General features: G+C 36.9%; 1 protein-coding gene and 1 long non-coding RNA gene across 2 annotated transcripts; one reads left to right on the top strand and one right to left on the bottom strand.

Annotated features, from left to right (window-relative positions):
• The first annotated feature begins 13,552 nt into the window (after nt 1-13,552).
• On the top strand, nt 13,553-15,148 carry LOC141632015 (protein FAR1-RELATED SEQUENCE 5-like). The gene is made up of 3 exons (XM_074444609.1): nt 13,553-14,002; nt 14,114-14,436; nt 14,539-15,148. The coding sequence occupies exons 1-3, from the start codon at nt 13,553-13,555 to the stop codon at nt 15,146-15,148; spliced, it is 1,383 nt and encodes a 460-aa protein (XP_074300710.1).
• Nucleotides 15,149-22,578: 7,430 nt separating this feature from the next.
• Nucleotides 22,579-23,659, bottom strand: LOC141634291 (uncharacterized). The gene is made up of 3 exons (XR_012539029.1): nt 23,212-23,659; nt 22,956-23,043; nt 22,579-22,775 (listed from the first exon to the last, which is right to left on the bottom strand). It is a non-coding gene; the product is annotated as an uncharacterized LOC141634291 (long non-coding RNA).
• Nucleotides 23,660-25,896: the final 2,237 nt, after the last annotated feature.

The following is a 25,896-nucleotide window of genomic DNA, read 5'->3' as shown; positions in this document are numbered from 1 at the left end:
AAGAAGCCACGCAAATGGCCTTTACTCTATCCTATGAATCTACAATGCAAGAAGTTATCACGGTAGTTGACGATTTAGTTCAGCAGATTATCAGTCTAGAAGCCAAAATTTTGCGCTTGAAAGAGCTCAACACTATCAACGACGTTTAGACAGATGATGACAAAGATTTTTACCTCAAAGAACATCCTTTTGTAAAAGCCTTGGAAGATCTTGACGGGGATCATCTTACTCGATCAGGTCGCCCATATCAAAATGTCACCCCAGTGCAGACAAAAACTACCAATGAGAATGTTGCATCTCCAACAGATAACAATGCGAATTCTGTTGCTAATCACCTAATGAAGCAACTACAGAAGAAAATGGCTGATCTTTCAGTCTGGCAACTTGTGGCTAGTTTATTTCCGCATCGCCAAGCTTTACTGCAAGGATTGGCTAAACTCAATGTAGTACATGACTCTACTCTTGACGATGTGGTCAACCTAGTCCTCCAGGACTCAATCAAGTTAAGTAACCCAGTTACGTTCTCAAATGAAGATTTTCCACCTTTTGGTGTTGCTCACAATCTAGCCTTGTACATCACTGTCACATTTCTTTAAAAGAATGTACCCATGACACTAGTGGATGACGGCTCCATAATCAATGTTATACCACTAAAAACAACTTATAAGTTAGGCATGAAAGAGTCGGATTGGACCCCAAATAACCAAGTTGTTCGCGCATACGATGGGACGTGGCGTAAAGTGATAGGCCTTATCAATCTTACTATAGCCACTGGACCAGTTGAAAGAAAGGTCAATTTCGAGATAGTAGACATCGAGGCATCCTTTAATATACTTCTAGGGAGGCCATGGATTCACACTTCCAAAGCTGTGACATCCACGCATCACCAAAAGATCAAGATCCTTTTAGATGATCGAGTAATGACGATCACTTCCTCACCCATCAAGGCTGTAATCAAGAAAATGTCCAGCAATCAAGTTGTGCCAGATCCAGTGCAGGAGTTAGGAGGATTCCAGATCATCAATCTTATAGAAAGTGAATTGGCTCTTTTATACTTCATCCCATATTCTAACCTAGCGGTCAACCACATACTCAAATTCCAAGGATACTTCACAGGAATGCCACTAAACCCTATCAGGAATAGCACCTTCCCGTCCTTCAAAGAGGGTCACTCCCAGAAGATACCATATGGATTGGGATACAAGCCTACAAAGGCAGAAGGTTTGGAAATGCTCGCTCAAGTTCACGATCACAAACATCAAGAGATAAAAATGCGGCCATATCACCCTACACTGAATGGGTATTTTGTCAAAGAAGGAGACCATGAATCTTTTCATGGGTTTCCCGAACCTTGGACAGGCAAAGGAAACAAGCTAGCTGGAATCAAAGTGTTTCATGATTGCTATTTCATTCCCCAAGAAACGGTTCCTACCGTCAAAACCCGTCCGACACCATGTCTCGACGAACAAGCTATTAGGCTTTTGTTCGAAGAGGATCGATTTATCAAGGCACCCCAAGATGAGATTATTACCATTATACTACGGGATGACCATTTTAACCCTGCAGTGCTCATCATAGATGTAGACCCAGCCAATCAACAGAGAGGACGGAGAAAATCGATAAAATGGACCAATAATCAAGGAAGACTCTTCAAGCTCACAACTGGAGAAGAAGAGATGTTCAAAAGAGAACTAGAAGATGATGAGTTCGAATCTGAGTCATAGTCAGAGTCGAAAACTGAGTCTAAGTCTAGAGAAGTCGTTAGAGAGTCTCCTCCTGTTGTCACTCCCCACCCTATCATTTCTCCTAGCTTAGCATCGTCTAGTAACAATAGCTTGGGGAATCTCCCCGCAACTGTCCCTTTACCGCCACTGAATACCGCGCACGTGGCTTCTTTGTTTCAGCTGTTTTCAAATATTAATACGAATAAATTGCATTCTTCTTACTCTGAGTGCTATCTTGATTGCAATTCTGTTTATGATAATACTGAGGATGATCCTGACCCAGACTCAATGAAACTACCTCCCTACATAATTACAGAAATACTAGAGGAGGAGAAAGGGGCACCAGTCAAACAGGACACTGAACCTATCAACGTAGGGACAGATTTAGAACCCCAAGAACTTAGGATATGGACGACCCTGGACCCAAATGAAAGGGCTCGCTTCATCAACATTCTTCACGAATTCAAAGATAATTTTGCTTGGTCCTACAAGAATATGTCAGGGATAGACAGGGATGTTGCCAAACATTGAATCCCAATCAAGCTAGGCTTCAAACCTGTAAAGCAGAAGCTTCAATTAGAACAGAATAGGCTCTCAAGATTAAGGAGGAAGTGGACAAGTAATTCAAAGCCGGGTTCATCAAAGTTTCCAAGTATTCAAACTAGGTGGCTAACATGGTCCCCGTACCCAAAAAGGATGGGCGAATCCGAGTTTGTGATGATTTCAGACATCTGAACAAGGCCAGTCCAAAAGAAGATTTCCCACTCCCGCACATCGATATACTAGTAGATAATACAGCAGATCATGCACTCCACTCTTTCATAGATGGGTATGCAGGATATATTCAGATCAAAATGGCCGGAGAAGATATGCATAAAACAACATTCATCACTCAATGGGGGTACCTATTGCTACACCGTTATGCCATTCGGGTTAATCAATGCTGGAGCAACAAATCAACACACCACGACTACCCTGTTACATGACATGATTCACATATAAGTAGAGGTACATGTAGATGACATGTTCATCAAATCCAAGGATAGGCAGGGTCATATCGCCAACCTTCGCAAGTTTTTTCTCATATTAAGCAAATATAACATGAGACTTAATCCTCAGAAGTGTGCATTCGGAGTCACGTCCGGCAAGCTATTGGGATACGTGGTCAGTCAGAGAGGAATAGAGATTGATCTATCCAAGATCAAGGCTCTAATCGAGATACCACAGCCGCAGACATAAAAGGAAGTTCAAGGCTTCCTGGGCAAGGTACAATATATAAGTCGCTTCATTTCAAAACTCACTATGATCTGCGAACCCGTATTCAAAAAGCTCAAGAAAACGGACCACCCCATCTGGGACGACGATTGTCAAAAGGCATTTAACAGAATCAAGGAGATCTTGGCCAAGCCACCTATTTTAATGCCACCGTAGAAAGACCAACCTTTATCTTTGTACCTCACAGTCATAGAAACAGCCATGGGGGCGATGCTCGCACAGACCATTGGGAAAGAAGAAAGAGCTATTTACTACCATTGCAAGAAGTTCATGGAATATGAGACTAAGTATACACCGCATGAAAAGACATGCCTCGCTCTTGTGTGGGCAACCAAAAAGCTAAGCCATTATATGCTTTGCTATTCCGTCAAGGTGTACTTAAAGATGGACCGTATCAAGTACATTTTCGAAAAACCTGTCTTAAATAGGCATTTGGCAAGATGGACTTTGATGCTCTCGGAGTTCGATCTTAAATATGTACCTTTGAAGGTCATTAAAGGACGAGCAGTAGTCGAATTATTCGCAGACAACACAATCCACGATACCTAAGTAATAGATACATGGTAATTTCAAGATGAAGATATTCTACACACCAATGCAGAATCATGGGATCTCTATTTCGATGGGGCTTCCAATCTCAGAGGGTACGGTATAGGTGTGTTGCTCATTTCTCCTGAAGGCGATCATACACCAATTTCTATCGAACTCAACTTCGAGGTGACTAGTAACACGGTGGAATATGAAGCCTGCCTTATTGGTTTATAAGCAGCAGTCAGTTTAGGCATTAAGAGACTCGTCTTTAATCATCAATTGAATTACTGGATCTTAGAAAATCAGAAGTGAAAGTCTTGCATCATATCAAGCCAGGATAGATCAAGTGGCTCAATTCTTCGACCAAGTTATCTGCTTGCATCTACCTCGAGAAGAAAATCAGTTTGTAGACGCTCTTCCGAAACTTGTATCCTTGATCAACATGCATGGCAACATGATAGAAATACCACTATGCATTGAGTGACGGCCTGAACTAGCTTATGTACATTTTCTTACCGATGAAAACGAAAATCAGGAGGAGTCTTGGTACAAAGCCATTTTGATATACAAGCTCAACGGTGCATACCCACCTGATATGGATAAGAGGGGACAACGAGCGATTAATTTACAAGCATCTCAATATGTCCTGAATCAAGGGGATTTATACAAGAGAATACCACAAGGTGTCATTTTGCTTTGCCTTGAACATGCAAAAGCAAAAGAAGTTATGGAAAAAGTCCATGACGGAGAATGCGGTCCTTATATGAGTGGACCAAAGATGGCAAAAAAAATCATGCGTCTAGGATACTATTAGAAAACAATGGAGACAGAATGCATCAAATACATAAGGCATTGCCACAATTGCCAGATCTTCGGGATTGTACAACACGTCCCACCAGCTCTACTATACACGATGACATCTCCTTGGCCGTTTTCTCCTTAGATAATTGACATCATTGGGAAGATCACTCCAGCTAGAACGGGTGGTCATTGTTTAATTTTGGTAGCCATCGATTACTTCTCGAAATGGGTAGAAGCAGCGTCCTGTACTGCTCTAACATCCAAACATGTGGCTAAGTTCTTCAAAACCAATATCATTTGTCGATATGGGTGCCCACATGAGATAATTAGCGACAACGAGTCCCATTTTCAAGCTGAAGCTGAACAGTTATTGGCCAAGTATAAGATTAAACATCATCACTCTTCACCTTATCGACCTCAGACTAATGGTGCGGTAGAGGCAGCAAACAAAAACGTCATCATGATCCTTAATAAAATGATTGACAACTATCGTGACTGGCCTAGTAAGATACCCTTTGCATTATGGGGATACCGGACCTCAGTCAGGACGCCCACTGGGGCTACTCCTTTCTATTTAACATATGGTATGGAAGGCGTACAACCAGTAGAGCTAGAGATCTCTTCTTTGCACATTCTACTCGAAAGCCAAATCCCGGAAGCAGAATGGAATAGGGATAGGTACGAAGAACTCGTCCTCTTGGACGAACGAAGATTACGTGCCTTGCATAATGTCCAGACATATCAATCACGGCTTAGGAGAGCCTTCAACAAGAGAGTCAAACCCCGAAACATTAAAGAGGGAGATCTATTGCTTAAATTTGTCTAAGCTCTTCTACCAGTCGACCCAAGGGGAAAATTCAAGCCTAATTGGGCCGGGCCTTATCTAGTCAAATCTATACTCTCAGGGGGTGCGATAAGAATTACAGACTTAGACGGGAATTAGTTTTCAAATCCGACTAATCTAGACCAACTCAAAAGATATTACCTTTACAATAGACCTCAAAAACGCACCACGCGGGATACACGTACCACTCTTGCGACACGTAATACAAGGCCTCGGCCGGCCTCGAAATGTGTGCCACCTCGCGCTTGCGTTTTGACTTTTTTTTGTCCTCGGTATCATCGAATAACTTAATTGCATCCTTAAAGACTAAGCAAGGCACCATGATTATTCTCTATGTTTATTACAAGCTCTTGCTTCGAACATTTATTCCTTTGCATTTTCAATTTCAAACTACGTTCTGGGTTTGATTTCATTTTCAATGAATATGTAGGCAATCCTTCATAGGATACAACTCAATTTATTTCTAATCAAAATGTAAATAGAAGGACATTATTGAATTTAAGTTTCTAACTAAAAATATCCAGTTTATTCATCTATTAATAATACGCCAAATAATACATCCAATAAAAATGTTGAAACAAATACTATGCTAAGATTCGAAAAACCCCGCCATTTATTACACCAATAATAAATAACAAATACTAATAAAAACTTAGGCTATTCATATTCTTCCATATTTCCTTTGCCTTTGTAATTTTTATCATACTTCTTGTCTCAACCTCGAGGGGGACGCTCTTGCGTTATCTCTCACCTAATCACCAATGTTCTTTCTCGAGGCCGAGTCTTTCCATTTCGATCCACATTCATCTTCTCAACAGGAGCATTCCTTGGCTACTTATTCGGGCGGATGACTCGGAAACTAGCTTCTTCTTCTTCTTCGGTCAAGTATTTCTAGTTCTCTTTCGCCATTTCATGGATATTGTAGTCAATCGGCTCATGCTTTCTTAGCTTCTCGCACTCCTCCGAGGTGTTAGCCTTAGCCCACTGCAAGTAAGAATCCGACACCCACAACAAACCAACTGGGATAGGTATGAACCACATGTTCCTTTGGACCCTATGAAATGCCCATTCACGGCAAGACTCAGAGGTGTGCGCCAGTGCGGTCTACGGAACGGTGTCAAGCTTCGGAATTTTCTGATTCATGCCTACTTGCCTCATCAACCTCTCCGGGAAAATGTTGACCATGAACTCCAAGCCTGGGATGCAAATAGATCGAGTAGGATTAAGGGATCATACTTCTGTCAATGCTCTGAGATGCCACCAAGGGACGATCCATCTAATCAAGGGACCTCCTTTGTTCTTTATCTTGTTCTCCCAGTAGTTTCAAACTCGAGTAAAGTCTACCATGTATAGCCATGTCCTAATCACGATCGATTGTGACCGATATCCAGGAACATCAACTGGTGGCTCGATCAATCGCAGCCTCTCCATCAGCCAAATCTGCAAAAAGAGGACTTCCTAAAAAAACAAAAGAAAAAAAATGAAAAAGATAAGACGGGAGCATTTTACCTGAAAAATGATAGGACTTCCTAGATACGGGAGCTCACGGTTCGCTTTTTGGTTATCCAACCCTAAGATGGTCTCTCCTAATACCAAGCAAGCTCGGCTCTTATGAAGTTCCATTTACTCGATAATACCCAAGAATCGTGGGTCACCTCTCATTTCCACATCAACATGGCCCTTTAGGACAAAAAAGTAAAGAAGGCAAAATCCAAAGGCTCTGCGCCTCGCAGCATAAGAAATGGAAGGGTCTTCCCTATCTATGAAACAGTCTACAAAGTTAAACATTCGTACACCCTTAGAGGTTACAAGTCGATCCACCTTAGCTTTGGTCAGTTCTAGAACGTCCGTAAATTTAATTTTTTTATCCTTGGGAGCAAGATGGTAAGGCCGGGAGATTTTCTATATCCCACCCTCCAATCGCTGGAAATTCTTCGGGAAAAGGAGAAATTTTGCCTCCGGGTAAGGCAAATACATGATAATCCGGGTTCCAATATTCAAGACAAGCATCAAGAAATGATCTTACCACTTTTAATTGTTTAAAACTGATGATCGCTCCGAAAATACCCATGTCATGCTTCCCCGTGTTCGAAAACTCAATGGTCCATTCTTTGATTCGGGATTCAAAAGCATCCATTTTTTTTGGAATTTTTTTTTTTGAGAGAAATTATATATTTGATGAGCTACGGAGTAATAGAAGGGAGAATTGTGAGAATAGAAGCTAACCCGAGGCCTCTATTTATACTATTCGCCCTTTCCTAATTCTGCTCGGGAAGAGACCAGCTTAAGAGAAAACGCAGCAACTGTTGCGCCCTTGGGAAGCACTGCAGATAATGTTGCGCCTCTTCCCCAGCCATATTCTCTGTTAATTCCCGCGAGGATCTTTCCTATTCTGGTTTTAGTTATTGTTTCCTATTACTAGAGGGATATATTTGGTAAATTCAGATATTTTATTTCTTTACCAAATTTCTACTCCTTTTTCGCCGCGGAATCCAATTCCTATGCGGATTCGCTTTTCAAAACGATATCGTCATTTCACATTTCGTCACAAGCACACTTACTCATTTTATTTCTTTTTTTTATTTTTTTGGAATCATTTCGCTCCCTCACCTTTTTTATTATTTTTCACCTTCTTTACACCTACTTTTTTATTTATTTTCTTTTTTTTAGGGGGAAGCACTCCCGTCATCCGTATTCTTCTCTACATTTTCTTTATTTCTACATTCTTTTAGACTTGGACAAATTGCATTTTATGCTGTTTAGGTCAGTTTCTCACTTTGCTACATATGTTTCTGTTTGCGTTTTTCTATGGAAATTTTGGCGGCTTGACGGCGTAAACCGTTAGTATGCCAAACCTATTTCCAAGCTATCCTGCAGCTACAATAGATTTTACACCCAGCAACAGCAAATGGCTCGCAGGCATCAGATATACACAACGAAATGTAAATATATACAGCAAAATTCGAGCTCATGCCCGAAAGCAAAGTAAAATGTACAAAAATACAAGTCTAGCAGCGACGATCAGCCAGACGACCCCTCAACTTTCCCACCTTCGTCTCGAGAATAGCAATATCAGCATCTCGAATCTCCAACTTCCTCAACAGGCTAGCTGTCTCTTCTCGCGACTCCTCTAGCTCGCGCTCCAGCTCACGCTCCCTCTGAAAGGAAGAAAACTGATGAATGAGCAAGCATAGAAAGGTAAGTACTCCGAAAGTACCTCAAATATCTCATGTTTATCAGGAAAGAAAGAAAGGGAGGTTCATATCTGCCGTCTCGGGCCACCTGAAAGAGCCTCTATAGCTGTCGCTCGCAACCTGTAACACCCCGCACTTTCCTTATATTTTTAAATAAACTTTTAAGCGATTTTTATTAAATAATTATTATTTAAAGCTTATTTTCATAAAATATCGTAACGGTAATAATAGTGTAGATTTTTAATAATATTATTCTCCGTCTCGAGTTATAGTAGACTTGGGACGAAAATTCTAGTGGATACCGACTCATTTTGAGTTATTGGGCTTAACTTGACTCATGGGCCTTTTTCCCCTCTTTTCTCTACACAAAACCTCAACTAAACCCTCACAACTTCATCTCCCTCACTTGTAATTTCTGAAATTTCCCAACTACCACCCCACCATTGTTGAACCTTCCCTTACTAACCCTAAAACCACCATATCTCACTCAATTCTTCACCAATCTCGTTCCTTTTCGCGCCATTCTCTTCCTTTTCTCATTTCCTTTCTTTCTAAGTAAGAAAGTTGTCATCTTTCTCTCTATTTCGAAATTATCATCTTTCAAGGATGTGAATTCTTGACTTAAAATCTTTATTTTTGTGTTTAGGGGAGAACTTGGACAACCCGGAGGAGGATAGCTACATCATTGACGAGTCTTTAGAAGATTGAAGTGCAAAAAGGTAACGGTGATGGGTTACTCGACTTTTATGTTAGAATTGTGTGGTTTTATGTAGTTATAATCTCATATGAATGTTAAAAGTTGTATCTTTCATGATTGGTGCTAATTTGGATGTTGAATATCATGCTTGTTAGCAACTCTCACATGTTTGGATGAAAATCTCATGCTACATCTCTTGAATCCGAAATTACCCATTCACATGCTCAAATATGTTGTTTTTCCGAGTTAGAATCATGCTAGGATACGTAAACAATTGATGGGAAACGATTTTTGTTGGTTTCAAATGGTTTGGAAGTGTTTTGCATTGAACCCGTGTGTTTGTAGTCCCAGTAGGGTGTGGGGTCTCTTCACCGACCGGCTGGGGAGTTTCTGTAAGTTTTGGACAAATTTTAGTATGTCTGTAGTCCCACCGGGTGACCGCGGACGGTCTTGACCTACTGGGAGTACACCGAGGATTTTAGGTGATTTTGAGTTTTGGGCGTATTCAGTAGGGTGGACCAGCGGGTGACCTGGTGGGAGTACATTGAAGGTTTTATGTGTTTTTGGAAATTTGGTGTATTCCCAGTAGGGTGGACTGCAATAGGGTGACCTGGGAGTGCATCAAGGTTTTATGAGAGTTTTGAAATTTGGTGTAGTCCCAGTAGGGTGATGGCTCCACCGGTCCACCGACCTACCGGGAGTGCACTGTAAGTTTTATTAGATTTCTGATTTTGGCTTGTTGTCCCAGCCGGTGGCCCGGCGGCCGGTACACCACCCGGCTGGGAGCCCCCTGTTTGCTCCATTTCACTTGTGACTTCTAATAATGATTGATTTATGCTTGTATCTTTTTCCCTATCGATAATTGGTTACCTTGAGACTTATTCATGTTATGATATTGCAAAATCATGGACATCCCCTTTTGACCCATGTGTGACGATTTACATTGCATGACGACTTGACAATACCTTATTAGCCTTTTCGGACCTTTGGATACGAGTGCGTACCATGTTTCCGGATTAGGATACCCTTCCGCCTTCCTTCGGACCTTTGGATACGAGTGCGTGCCATGTTTCCGATTAGAGGTTACTCGACCTTTGGATACGAGTGCGTGCCATGTTTCGAGTCTTGGATACGATTTGGTATCGTTTGTCGAATCGGGTGTCGTCCATCCCGAGAGTCTCGGATCAGGTTTAGACTAGGACCAGTATTATGATCGTCGTCCTACCAAGAGGTTGGAGTCTAGGTTGTCCGTCTTGTCCGTCTGTTCTTTGTATTTGTCTTACATTTGAGTCGAGTTGGTGTGTGACAGTTGGACCTAATAATTCTTCTCTCATTTATGCGTAACTACTCTTATTGCATTTTGTATACTAATCATGATCCTCTCGTCACCGTAAGTATGTTACTCTCATGCTTGTTTATTTAATTAAATTCTTAATTACTTGTATTTTGACATATTGTGGTGGGAGAACCCCGAGTTACTCCCCACCGATCGTGGCTTTCATATTTATTATGAATGACGGGTTGGTGATGAAGCTTAAGTGGGCAAGACCGTGTGAGCTAGCGAGTTCTTACCTCGGACCTTATTAGTTATTACATAATAGACTCACCTACTCTTGAACTTATGTTAATTCGTGGGATATCTTTTCCCCAATAATTAGACTTGTGTTGTAAACTTAAACTTAACTATCTAGACTTGTTTATCGTATTGGTGATACCTCGCGTTGGACTTCATTAGAAGTCTTAAAAGTTTTAAAAATCTCGTGTTTCCGCCACGATTTACTAGTCACATTTAGTTACCTCAACGAGGGGTGTCACACAACCAGTTGACCATCCTCCAAAGCTCAACATGCCTCGATGGCGCCACCTGCATTTTCATTTTCAAAAAACAAGGTTTATTACCGTGATCTTACACGATCACTTCAAAAATTATAAGACAATCTAAACTGGGGGCTTACCCTCCTCACGACATGCTGCCACTCGTCGAGTCCAGCCTCTGTTACCGCCTCGGTGAAGGACAGGATTTCCATCGATCACTTCAAAAGTGTACAAGTGAGCAATATCAACCCTACGGAACAATATCAAATCATACGAAACAAAATCAATCGATTTCATCATTAATCCTTCCTTAATTTGTAAATTATTGTTTTTCGACATCAAATTTAGTGATCTAAAATCGGTTATTCATCATCAATTGCTGTGTTTGAAGCGCAAATCTTCGGAAGCGAAATCAGATTCAATTTGTTCAAACTTTTGCATTCATCATCTATTCAGTTATTTCAAGATCAAAACTTTGTAAGGAAAATCGGAGTTGATTTCGTCATTCATCTGGAATTATTGTTTTCGTAAGTCAATATTGAGGTATGGTCATTCAATGTTATTTAATTCCTTTCTCAATCCTTGTTGAACTAATTTTATGATGATGTTAAAGTTAAATTTAATGAAATTTAACTTAATTTCGAATTTGATTAAATTTAGTTAACTAGATTTAATGTCCGAAACCACAAAAACATTAATTTTATAACGAAAAGTGTTAAATTAGGGTTTATAGTTTGTTTGTTTGATTTTAGGATGATGATAAACGTAAATGTACTTTGTGTTGAAAAGAAATGTAAAAATAATGAGAAAGGAAAAGTATGCAATTTGAAGTAACTGAAAAGTAGTTTTGCATGTAATAATAATGAGTTGTATTGTGGTGTACACACTTCATAAAGAAATGTCCTATCAGTTTTATTGAAATGTGCATTATCTATAACAACGATGTGCACGTAATTATTACCTTTTGCAAGTGTTCTTGCAACTGTTCACAATAAGTCAAATGACGGTTTCTAACTTGCTTATGTGGTGAAAATACACAACTATTCACATTAATTTAAATATTACTTTTGAATGTACATTATATTATTTCAGAATGTACATTATATTAATTAAAAAAGAACATGTTCCATCAAATAAATTGTCCAATATCTATATTCATAATGTGCATTTTCTGATAATTAGGTGCAACTAAAATATCATTAAGCACTGTTTGGAAAATGTACATTATATTATATTTAAAGGTACATTAAATTATTTAAAAAAGAACATGAAACATTATTTGGAAAATAAATGCGCTTTTAGTTTAATTCAAATGTCCATTACGTATTTTCATAATGTGCATGTACTGTTTTATGAAAGAGATTTAAAAGCAGACCTTAAATGTACATTATATTATTTTTAAAGGTACATTTTATTATTTACACAGGAATTTGAAATATCAATTAAATTGAACTCGTAATAGATTTAGTCTTTTAAGTAACATAGATAACTTCAACCAGTTTATTAATTACAATGATTATAATGTGACTGTTGAAAAGACACAACTGTTCACAATATTTAATCTCTTCTACTCAATTAATCCACTATATAAACACAAGAGTACACCGCCACTTTTCAATCCAATCTTCATTTCTAAAACCTTTTTGAATAACCAAAATTTTTAATCTCTCTAGAAAACTACCCAATCTTCTAAAAAAAAAAACAATGTCTTATTCTAAATGCAAAATACCCTACTACCAGAACATTCAAGACAAAAACAATTTCATCACTAATCATAAGAAGTGGCAAGAAGACTAGTTTTCTTCAAACTGGATTACTTCAAAGGATATTCATGTGGAGATGGATGTACCATCAAACACACGTCCTTTACATACTTTTCTTACTAATTATGAATTTCTCTCGATTATTTTTGAATGACTTGGGAAGCCAGAGAAGAAAAGCATGGTTGAGGTATGCAAGGCTTGGTCGTGTTGGTTCCTTTTAGGATCCAACGAAAAGAAAATTGAAAGGGATTATTACCGAAACGCGGTTTCGGGAAATGAAAATGGAATAATCACTATCACAAAGTGGCTGCTTGAAAGATACTGCCTTTGCAGGCGTTTGTCTAGTCGTGAAGAAAAAATTAGACATCATAAACGACAAGCACGACAAAGAAAAAAACAAAGAAAACAAGATGAAATTGAAAAGTTGTATGAGGAGCAGTCTGGTGATGAGGGTTATTATGACTCTGACTGTTAGATTAATTTACAAATATATTAAGTTAGTTTTCTAGTATATTGTTATTTTGTATTATCTTCTCTTGTTTTTTTTCACTATAAGCCTTAATAGGCTTTATGCTTTTGAATGTCTTGAATGGCTTTTGTAAATATTTCTAATATTAGTGAAATAGTATTATGTAGTTTATTTGTTTGTTTACTGTCATTAACATTCAATACATTTTATATATGCTATATCAAAATGGACAACAATATTTCCTATGAACATTAGCAGTAAAATAAATGTTCCTTTAAAGGCATGATAATGGACATTGGCAGGAATACATTATATATTAACTTTTATTTGTACGAAATAAATTACCAATCTTTGTAGAGCATATTAGAATTCGATTACTGCATTATTGATGCAATAATATTCAATATACTTATTTACTGAACTACTGTTGAAGCAGACAATGAGTACAAGTGATGGAAGTACGTCTTGTTCTACAAATAACAGCTTTAAGACTCCAAGAACAAGAATTGAAGCATTAAATTCACTCCAGTACATTCCATTCTGTCCAGAGGAAAAGAAACCTAAAGTAGGACAAGTATTCGTAACACTAGAATCAGCAGAGTTTTTCTACAAAGAATATTGTACAATCTGTGGGTTTACGCCAAGACTTACAACAACAAAAAAGATTAAAGGCAATGAGTTACCAATCAGTTTTGCATTAAGGAATGTTGTCTGCAATAGGCAAGGTGTAAAGGAAAGTAGGAAAAGGAAGAGGACTGACACTGATAATGATACTGCTGAGAATGATGCACAATCTGATGTGACAGACATAAGCCGTGTGAGGCCGATTACAAGAATTGACTGTCGTGTATTAGTGCAGTTCAAATACCAAGAAAATGGAACTTACATTGTTACCTGATTCGATGAAGCCCATAACCATCCACTTGCTTCGCCGGAATCTACAATATTCTTGAAAGGAAACCGAAAAATGACAGAGGTATAGAAATAATTTGTCACGAAGGTAAAGGTGCTAAAACTAGGTGGTGTGAAAGCCTATAGAGGTTGGAAGGAGCTGTGTGGAGGTTACGACAACATCGGTGCTACTGAGGTTGATTTCAAAAACTTTGTCAGGGACATAAAAACCTACATTGGTAATTTTGATGCGCAAATATTTGTTGAGAATCTTATTGGGAAAAAAGACACATGCAGTTCATTTTACTTTGATTTTATAGTAGATGAAAACAAGTGTCTTGCTGGAGTGTTTTGGGCAGATCCGATCTACATAAAGAACTACATGCTGTTCGATGAGGTGTTATTAGCAGATGCTACATATGGAACAAACAAGTATGATATAGTGTTTGTGCCTTTCATATGAGTTGATCACCACAAAAGGTGCATAACTTTTGGAGCTGGGTTGATAGGTGATGAAAGTATTCAGTGTTACAGATGGTTGTTCAAGAGATTTTTGGAAGCAATGGGCGGGTGCCATCCGAGAATTATAATTACTGATCAGGACAAATCAATGAAGTCGGTAGTCCCGGAAGTGTTTAAGGAGTCAACACATAGACTGTGCATGTGGCACATAATGAAGAAACTAAGAGAAAAAGTCAGTTATCAACTGTTTCAAGATGAGGATTTTAAGAGCAGGCTCAATAGGTGTGTTTGGACCAACCAACTTGAGCCTAATGAATTCGAAGAACAATGGGGGAAGATAATGACTGATTATCAGCTTGTAGAACACGGGTGGTTTTCAGATTTGTATGATATTAGGGAACAGTGGATCCCTGCCTATTTTAAAGAAGTTTCCATGTCTGGCTTAATGAGGGTTACTTCAAGGTCTGAGAGTGAAAACAGTTTCTTTGACAGGTTCCTCACACCTCATTTTACCCTTGTTGAGTTTTGGGTGTGCTATGAGAGTGCTTTGGAAGCACAAAGACACAAGCTGTCCAATTTGAACAGAGACAACAAACACTCTGAAATCCCACGGAAAACAAACTCAATCCTTGAAGTACATGCTTCTGAAATATACTCGCACAACATTTTCAAAGACTTCTAAACAGAATTGGTTGCAGCTTTGTTTGATTGTCGTTTTAAAGATGTGGACAAGATTGATGAGACAAAAATATATATTCTAACAGACTTGAAGATGCCAAATAAGTCATGGAACGTAGCATATTCACCAGATAACATCAATATTACTTGTTCCTGTTCTATGTTTTAGAGAATGGGCTTGTTTTCCAGGCACTGCCTTTGGGTTCTACACAACCAATATTTTCAGAAAATACCAGAACAGTACATAATGCAATGATGGACAAAAGATGCAATGAGTAAGACTGTCTTTGATAAAGAAGGCAAAGTGATAGATGTCTCTCAAAAGTTTTCTGACCGGAAAAGTTTGATTACCGAGCTGTGGCAAGAGGTTTATTCTTGTGTGAGCATAGCTGAGTGTGATGATAACGACATAAACCTTTTGATTGAAACACTGAGAGATATTAGATTGGATATGATTAGTAACAGAAGTGTTCCAACAAAGAATAAAGACAAGATGAAAGAAATAGAAAAGTATGTGGGCTGCAAAATACCTCAGAAGTTGGTCATTCATGTTCCTAAAAAATCTAAAAACAAGGGTAGGACCAAGGGCAAGAGAATTGAATCACAAATGTTAAAAGCCCTAAATAAGAGGGCAAAAGAAAAGAGTTACTGCAAAACATGTGGCCGCCAAGGACACAACTCTAGGACTTGCAAAGAAACAAACCATCTGACAGGTATGTATAATTTGGTTTCTTGTTAAAGCATATTACATTTATGCTAAATAATTACTCCCTCCGGCTTGCTGTTTTCTTCCCATTTCATTATAATACTCTTCACATATATTAGAGAAACGGGAAGAAAATTAAAAGCCAGAAGGAGTATTAATTATAAAAGTATAGCGCATAGTGTTTACCTTCGAAAATCATCACTCTTATATGGAGTCACATAAGCTCTTTGTGCAATGAACATTATGGTTGTTCTGAAGGCATAGATGAAAATTTCAGCAATGTACATTTGGTTAACATTAAATGTATATCAATTTAGTTGTTCATTTTGGCCATTTTGTCCTTATAAAATCTAATATTTAATTTACATTGTGTTGCATATTCACCAAATACCACCATGAAGATGACGACGATGAAGGAGATGAATCTGATGATGTGGAGGATGAGGATGATGAGAACGATAAGGAAGTGGAAAATGCAAGTTTTTGATTCAAGGATAGACATTCATAATATACACTACGAGAACATTCTTAAAGGCTTGTATGTACAATTCGATTTGATTGCCAAAGTACATTACTCTTATAGCCAAAGTATATTACATTTATATTAAAGGATCATTATTGTTGTTCTACAAGGACATCATCAACTTAATTGGAATTATTTTCCCAGAGTACAATAATTTGAAGGCACAAAAGCCTTTTGCACAATAAACATTATTGTTGTTCTGGAAGAACATAATAAACTTTTTTGAAATTTGTTTCCGAAATATAACACTCTCTTGAATTAAAATTTTTTCAAACTTCAAGTTGTACGAGTCGTAGCTTCCTCAATATATGTTACATTACTCACTCACATGTCACAAACGAAACTAAAAAATTTTTTACGGCTTGAATTCAGCATCTTTCTCATCTTCATCGTCGTATTCTCCCCATGGCAGTGGGTTTTAACAGAAATCCATTGCGTTCTTTAGTACAGCATCAAAACATACATTGCCTTCTGTTGAAATCATATATGAAATGTATTTCTTCCGCAGAATCAGTAGGGGAGCGTCCTAGGAAAGTAAAAAAAAAACAAGGGGTTAGAATATGTACAAATGCGTACTGAATTATGTATTAATAATAATTGTATTACTTCTGAAACTCACATCGGCTTTTTTAAGCCCACAGGTCCAATTTAGATTACCCTTAAATGTCTCCATATGTCTCATAACGTAAACACCACAATCAGTCTTGTCAGTGTTGTTCCTCCACTTTATCCTTGCAAGAATAGGCTGCAGTTTTTTGATGCGATCAACTTTTACCTTTGAAACACCAATGTCTTTCAAGTATCCTGCTAGAACATTACGCTGGCGGAGAAGAGAGAAAAAAAAACATTAGGACAATAATTATGAGCTACAATATCACAAAAATAAGAAAATTAAAACATACCATATTGTTGGGGAAGGTACACTCTATGTAAAGTCATTGTACATTCATAATAATGAAAAGGAACAGCATGTAGTTCTGTTAAGCAAAAGAGAGCATAAAATATTACAAAAGACAGTGGTCTATCGTGGAAAAATTCCTCTGGTTTTCCGTCACGATGCACATTATCAATGATAATGAACTTATACTTGTTGCTGTCAATGACTAGTAAATGGTAATGCCTTTTATATATAACTGGGAAGAAGAACTGTAGATTTTAAAAGATTTAATTAGGCAACAAGCAAATTAAATATAACATGCACAAAGAGTGTATATTGTCGATGCTAACCAAGTCAGTTGTATCTTGGTTAACCGAGAATTGGGTAAACTCTTCTTTCATTATATCATTAACCACCTTAAAATTTTTAACAGTGTCCAGTTCTCCTTGAAGCATCATCTGTATGCAAGACAAGTAGAGTTTCTGATATTAATTAAGGGAAACAACATTACAAAATTTACTTGTTGAAATAAGTTTATATAAATATTTGACTTACACACACAGTTGTGGTGAAAAAAATCAATATGGCCCTGAAGAGTTTCTTGTAGATTCCTTGGCATTCAGAAGTTTTGCCCAACAATCGATCACATCGCTCGTTAAATACTTAGATTCTCGTAGCATTACCATTTCAATACGTCGAAGAGAAATGTCACCCATATGCACAAGAAGTTACCTGGTTCAGGACTACTAGTGTTAACTGAAAACAGGATACAGAACATTTTAAATTTAAATATTGTACATTAGTAGTAATATATATCTACCTGGCTAAATCGGTATGTTTTCCTCTACTGTACGACACATAATCAGCAATGCAATTCTGAAAGTCAATAAGAGGAGTAATAATGCATGTGTCTGTGCTTAGTAAATCACGATTTGCAAGGATGCTTAGAGACTCTAGTTGACTTGTTTCATGTTCATGAACATTTTGATTGTTGATGACTTTTCCCTTGGTAGTGTCAACACTGTCAAGCACATCATTGTAATTTGTACTCATCTCCTTCGTACCAGCTATATCCTTTGTATTTTTGTCCTCATCGTTAAGACAGACATTATGCTCATTTGTACTTTTGTCTTTTATCCTAGCTATGTCGTTTGTATTACTCACATCTGTCGTGCTCTCATTGTTCTCACAAACATCATTACCATCTGATATATTTCCTTCTGTACAACCTACCTCCACTATTCTCTTCTTAACCTTAACAGTCTTATTGTTGTCATGGACACCAATATCATCTGTACTCTTCTCTTTCTTTCCAACTACCTCCTCTCCTATCTCCTCATCCCCAGCAGTCTCATCACCACATTTATCCTCGTAGAATTCTTCATCAGACGAATCCAGTTTCTTTGGGAAGGGCTTCTCTTGATACTGCTTCACCTTTATTAAAACGTCATCACAAACAATGTTGCACTTGGATGAAACCAAAGTGCAAAGATATTTGATTCTCAATATTCGAAGTCCATCCATCTATAAAAGTTAGAATATCTTGAGGATAGATAACTTATAAACAAGAATGTGATTTTAATAATTTAAGAAAGATCATTTAATTAAACCAAAAGTACATTTAAAATTATGGGATATAAATTGTTTAGAAACTTACGTTGTTTTTTGTCAACCCACAAGTCCAATACTGACCCCCCCTTGTATGTTTCCATGTGTTTCATTGTGTAAATACCACAATCAACAACATTTTGATGGTTTCTCCAAGGCATTTTAATACAGTAGGCTCCATTGCTCTTACTCTTTCCTTCAAATCACCAATGTCATTCAAATATTCTGCCAAAGCATTACACTGCTTGGAAAAATTCAGATCAAACTGTCTAGAGAGACCGTGCAAAAAATATGACATTGTAAAAGAAAAAATAACCAATGAAAGGCAACTGAACAATTACCATATCCCAAGGTTTGTTTCCATAACAAGTTTTTGGGTTTTCATCATACTCTTGATTATCAAAAATGACAAACTTGTTCTTCTCCATATTGAATACGAACAGGTAAAAATGCTTGTCCGATATTATTAAAAAAACTGTTTTATATAAGAAAAGATTAGAAGATACGACAGACATAAAATTTGTTACGAGAGTAAATTAGCAGCAGATAACACTATGTATTGACTATATATATTATTTGAGCTAACCTTATCAACTTTTGTCACATCAATAATCCCAGCATGATTTAACTCATTTCTAAGATGCTTATTGAATACTTCCAATTGTCTTTCAAATTTGAATTACCTTTGCCCTTGAAATGCTAGCTGCACACACAGAACATAATATTCTTCTCTTAATATACACTTGTATAACATAAAATTATTGTAATATAGAATGAAATAAAATTTTACTTACAAATACGAGGTTTGAAGCAAAGAATCGACGTGGTGCTAAAGATTTTCTTTCTAGTTCCTTGAAATTCAAGTAAGCTGACCAACAATCAACCACAGCATCTGATATATACCGAGGTGGTTTTAGAGATGCAAAAAGATATCGGGTACCCACGACATTCTTAAACTCAAAGAGCTTTTCACTGGTTCAGACGTTACACAAAATAAGTCAGTTAATTACACATATGTACATTATCTTTATTAATAATGCACATAATACCCAAACAAAATGTACAGAATGATTAAATAAAAAAAAACATAATGAGTAGAATAAAATATACCAAGCAAGAACAGTGCCTTTTCCCTTAGTGTAGTAGACGTAGTCAACAATACAGTGCTGAAACTCAGATGGCTCTATACATGGGTCAGTGTCTCCTCTTAGTAAATCAAGTTCAGTACTAATATCTAAGCTTGGGTTGGGATTGGTTACCTTGAGTTCGTCACTATAATCTTTAAATAACATGCTACATACAAGGGTATTTATAAGATTATTCGTATCGGCTTCTTGCTCATTCTCCCCGTCACTATCAACATAAAGATGGTTCAAATCATTTCGTACATTCTTGTCATCATCAGAAATTTTGTTTTTGTCAGACTCCCCTTATGACACCTCTTCCTTGTTGTCTTCATTCCCATTTTCAATTGTTTCAACTTTGTTTTCCTTAACCTCCCCTTCTGACACGTCTTCCTTGTTATCTTTATTCCTATTTTCAACTGATTCAACTTTTTTTTCCTCAGACTCCCCTTCTGACATCTCTTCCTTCTTATGTTCATTCCCATTTTCAACTGTTTCAACTTTGTTTTCCTCTGACTTTCCTTTTGAGACCTCTTCCTTGTTATCTTCATTCCCATTGTCAACTAATTCAACTTCTTTTCTCAATGCACAAGGCTTCTAGAATAGTTGAAATGTATCAAGTTAAAGAACAATACACATAAGCACCAAGTTAACATAATATAACAAAAAATATAGTCAACATATTTACCTTTTTATATGTATAAAAAATCGGCCTCTTCAATGACATGCTTTCAACCTGAATTCTATTTTTTTCAAGTTATGTTTACATTATTCAAAGCTTCAAGAACCAAAGGATGATTACTAACATCATTCTCAGCAGCAGGAACAACATGTGGAATATCAGCAACATTAGTACCAAAAGAACTTTCACTATCAGCGGAGCTGTGCTCATTTGACAAATTAAGTAAACTAAATGCATGATCACAGAGCTTCTTAGCAGTCTTGTTCTCCTTAGTTATTGATGCTCCTTTTTCTAACTTAGCCTTAACAGATGATATGTTCTAAGCTAAACTAGTTATACATTTAACAAGATCAAGAATATACTCCTCGGTGTAGTCCTTTATTCCATAGACAGATTCGACAACTGTATTGTCAACCACCTCCTCAATTGGTGCTTCCAACTTACCAGTTCCAAACATACCGCTTTTCGTCTCATCCTTCTCTCTAGATGATAACAAACTACTAGTCCAACCTACCAACGTATAATAATCTCTTTCAACTTTTCGTTCCACATGAACAACGCGATCAACATAGATGAGCTGCAAAAAAAAAAGATAATTAATTAGAAGAGAATGAAAACGTACCTTGCAATGTTAAATTAATTTATGAACTTCAAATATATTTTTCAAGACTTCTTACCTCCAAAAACAACAGTGACCCGCTGAAGTGAGTCTCCTTTTCCACCCACTTAATCTTGCTTTCTTGGAGACTTTTTAACAAAAAAGGAACACCAATTGTAATATTTGATTTCATCAACATTCATCAATGATTTCAAGACATGATGATTAACCAAAGGCTTTTGGGTGTTTCTCATTAGCAAAGAAACAGCAAACACAACAAAGTTAACCTTGAATTCATCACCGCCATGATGATGATTTATCAACCAATTCTCAAGCGTTTTGAGTGGAACTTGTCCATCTTTTATACCAAATTGTTGTTTTCATTTGGCATAAAACTCTTGAAACTGTTCTGATTCAGTATGAGTTTTAGATAACTCAACTGTTTTAGGGCCTATTGGAAATCAAAATGTTGGTCTAACATCAGAAACCTTCAAGAATTGTTTCTTGCCATCAAAAAGATCAATACAGTTTTGGTATGTGTTATACTGCTTAATTAACTAGTACCCAAGCTTTAAAGGAATGGAACGAACTCTTAACTAAAACAGCCCACTAAATCCAATCTCTTCTAGCGCGCACCACTGTTCGTATAACTTCAACTACCTCAGCTTTCCTATACGAGACATTCTCGTATATTCACTTTTAAACGAAGAGAAATCAAATTTCTGTTTACACTGGGAACCCAATACCATCATATTACTTACTTTACCCTTTCGAGGACTTTGTTTCTTCGCAGTAACAATTTGTTTATTAACAGAAACAATTTGTTTCTTAACTGGAAGATCCTCGTCACTTTCTTCATTTATCTTCTTTGCGAAAGATTGTATACACTTAGATTTACTGTGAATAGTAGCTGATTTACGATTTCTTGTAAATGGAGTACACTCATTTTTACCATCAGTGCAACTTTCAGCTGGTGGAAAAATAAAAGTAACTTTTCTTCGCTTTTGAGATTTTTTATCTTCCTGCTCCATAGTCTGTAATTATCACTACTACAAAAAACGCCAAAGAAACCGGTTAAAAACAGCCTTAGAGACCGGTTTATAACAGGTCTCTAGCTCATAGGTGTCTTAGCCTAAGAAACCTGTTATTTAGACCGGTTTCTTTGGTTATCTCAACGAGACTAGTTGTGACAGAAAACCGGTCTCTTTGCTTAAGACTAAGAGACCAGTTATGGTTTCTTTAATCTTATCTATGAAGCCGGTGCTTAAATAAAACCGGTCTCTTAGATATTTCTTTAAATAAAAAAAATATTACCATTCTAGAAATCGAGATCTAAATGATTTTAATCAAAAATTAGAATTATATTACATCATCACGATCAACTTAAAAAATCAATAATCTTATTACTTATACATCAAGAATTATTAAAGGAATAAATCTAACAAAATAATAAATCTCTGAATCAAATTTGTCGTCGAAATCACCCAACTAGGAGCCGTCGCTGGCCTCAGTGCTGTAGGAAGAAAAAAAACAGTAGTAATATAATTGATACATGACATTTATATGCTATTTAAGTGAACTTGTGAGCATAGTTCCAACAGCAAGCTGAAAAATGGTTCAATGAAACATATCTCGAACATACAAACATTCCCATTTTTCAATTCTTTGATAGAAAAAGAATGCAAAGGAGTACCTTAAAGGTAAAGGCTCGTAATCTTTCTGTCAAGCACACTACCAAGAGCTTCTTATCCGCTTTTACTTCGATACTAGAAAAACAACTACTGCACAAAGAAATTATCACATTACATATATAATAAAGAAACTACTTCGAAAATGTGAGTGATCACAATAACATATGTTTAGATGCGTATGTGCATCACGTGTAGAACCCATTAATAACCGCATGCCCCTAAAGAAAAGAATACAAAACAAGTAGCATTTAAAAATACCTGTGCTCCACACCTGTTGTGCTGTAATTCAAGCATTTGGATCGTATGTAAACATCTTTGACAGTAAATCCAATGCATCATCACTAGCCAGTGGAAACAATGATCGCAATAGAGATGTTGTTACATGATGGTATTCCACATAATCAGGCAGGTATATCATATCCGGCCACTGTTCAGGCCTCTTGCAGTCCCAAAGGTTAGAAGGTAGATTAGAAAAGGTAAGTACCTACTTTTTGGTGTGCTGGTGTTAAGAAGATCCTGGAGGGTTGCCTACTTTTGTGCCTGGATTCATGCTTATGACAAGCTACGTGCTGGTTAAGTCGTACCCCCTTTACACAAAAACTTGCTGCATAGTAGCATCTCAGAAAAAGAAAAAGAGCTGATGCATTCTGTACTTATATCATTATATGAGAGACCCTGAGCGATCACCACTGCAGTTTTGACAAGAGAAAAAAACATCATATTAGAGAGATGAGCATGAAGCCCAATTTATGACAACCACAAAAACAGAACTTTAAACCAATTTGAGTTGGGATCAACCAACAGAAGTGCAATTTGCTAAAATGCTCGACTTAGCCATAATTTCTGACAAAGTCGAACTTTAAAAATCATAGTCCTATAACCTAAGCCTAAAACCAAGATTTAGATTGTTTTTTTATGAGGTACTACCTCTACGCCACCATGGAATCACAGTCAAAGGCGACTTCATCCAATGTAATTAAAACTCTCCCTCTTCTCCAACCCCCCCGACCCATCCCTTTGACACCCAAATATATGTAGAGACAACCCCACATCCAGCAATCCAACATCACACTCACAGTAGAACAATGAATGAGGACAAGTATCAAGTATGTAATCCCAAGTCTTCACACAAAGGGAAGCAAAGCAATCAAAGGGAAATAAAGGCAGTATCAAGTAGGTAAAATATGGCAGAACTCTGTAACTTTAATCACAAAGGTTCTTAGTTTTATACTTGTATCTAAGTAAATTTGAGGCACTAGTCAAGGCTATCAGTTCGTTATAAATGCGCCACATCTGACGATACACTATTATAGTGTCTATGTTGATTTTAAGTAAGCTGCATGATAGAATATGCTTGAACCTATTCGCAATTTGCTGATGGGCGAGTGATTCCAGACTTCTACTAACCCAGCACCAAGTTAACCAATGGCTTAAAACTTGCAATCTCACATAGCGGGAGCATTTAAGTATAGTTTGGTTAACCTTAGTTTGCCCTCGACTCTAGAATAGCTGCTAAAACAATGACTAAAGAGCAAAATTATCACCAGTAACAAAGCATGAGATTGATGGTAAAAACGTCTACTATGCAAATAATGGGTTATGATTGATAAACTTAGGCGTAAAATCGCTTTCCGTAAATTTTTATGGTTGTATACTGAATTTCTATCAGTTTTATCAATCTTTGGGGTTCTCATATTGTCGTTCAATCATTCCTCACATATTCACATTAGATCTTAAGTACAAAATCGAATACGTACTTAAAATTACCCTAACTAATTGATAAAAAGACCTTAAGTACATACTTTATATGACATTTTAATTCCTAAAAGCATATCTCGAGAAAAAATAGAATTCGTAGAATGCTCTTACCAACATGTTTTGGCAAATAACAGAAAAGACTGAAACAATCCATAAATTGAAAATGGTTTATACTTAATTTGAGGATGAAATTACCGTCGATTGATACAAGAAAGTCCCTCAATAAGCGCCCCATTATAACGAACCCTAATTCCCCACAATTGAATTATCGACGACTGATTAGGACAATTGATTTGGGGGTTTTAGTCGTGCTCGAGCCTATAGCAGATGAAGAAGGTCGTCGGTGGCGATGCCATTGCAGATCGTGATTGATTAGAGATAGCGTGAGTTTGACTGAGCAAAGAATGGAGTCATGGAGATGAAGGTGGGGAGATGGAGGATTTGATTGAGTAAATATTTTTACTGAGGAAGTTTTATTTTTTTTTCTCTTTTGAGTTAGATTAAGGGGTTGCAATTGGGACACGTCATTTCAAAGAGACCGGATTTCAAGCAACGGTCTGATATGGATTACCAAGGAGACCCCATTTTACCTATAACTGGTTTCTTATATCAAAGAAATCGGTGAAATCAGTTGCTATATCTAACCGATTTCTTATATATGGTTTCTTTGCCTTTTTTTGTAGTAGTGTATAAAATGAAATTACAAAACAAGTAGAGATAATCAGCAGTTACCTAATTTTAGAAAATGTACATTAGTCACAAAGTTAATGTACTTTCAGATGATTCAGAACAATTTCTATATAAAAAACAACCTGCACATTAATTTAAGCTGAATATACATTATATTATTCCGTTCAATTTAAAATACAAAATTAACAAGTAGAGATAATCAATAGTTACATAATTTTAGGAAATGTACATTACTCACAAAGATAACGTACTTTTAGATTATTCAGAACAATTTCTATATTAAAAACAAATGGCACATTAATTTACGCTGAATGTACATTATATTATTACGTTCAATCGAAAATAAAAAATTACCAAGTAGAGATAATCAGCAGTTACCTAATTTTAGGAAATGTACATTAGTCACAAAGATAATGTACTTTTAAATGATTCACAACAATTTCTATATTAAAAACAATAGGCACATTAATTTAGCTAAATGAACATTATATTATT

This window comes from Silene latifolia, chromosome Y, assembly GCF_048544455.1.
Source record: "Silene latifolia isolate original U9 population chromosome Y, ASM4854445v1, whole genome shotgun sequence".
NCBI classification, from domain to species: domain Eukaryota; kingdom Viridiplantae; phylum Streptophyta; class Magnoliopsida; order Caryophyllales; family Caryophyllaceae; genus Silene; species Silene latifolia.
This window is presented reverse-complemented; position numbering and strand designations above follow the sequence as displayed.

Bases quoted from the DNA above. Each gene is read 5' to 3' on its own strand.
- LOC141632015 (XM_074444609.1), top strand. From the start codon at position 13,553: ATGAGTACAAGTGATGGAAGTACGTCTTGTTCTACAAATAACAGCTTT. The intron at 14,003-14,113 runs GTTACCTGATTC...TTTGTCACGAAG, and splicing joins AAGAAAATGGAACTTACATT to GTAAAGGTGCTAAAACTAGG. The intron at 14,437-14,538 runs GTATGATATAGT...TCAGTGTTACAG, and splicing joins GCTACATATGGAACAAACAA to ATGGTTGTTCAAGAGATTTT.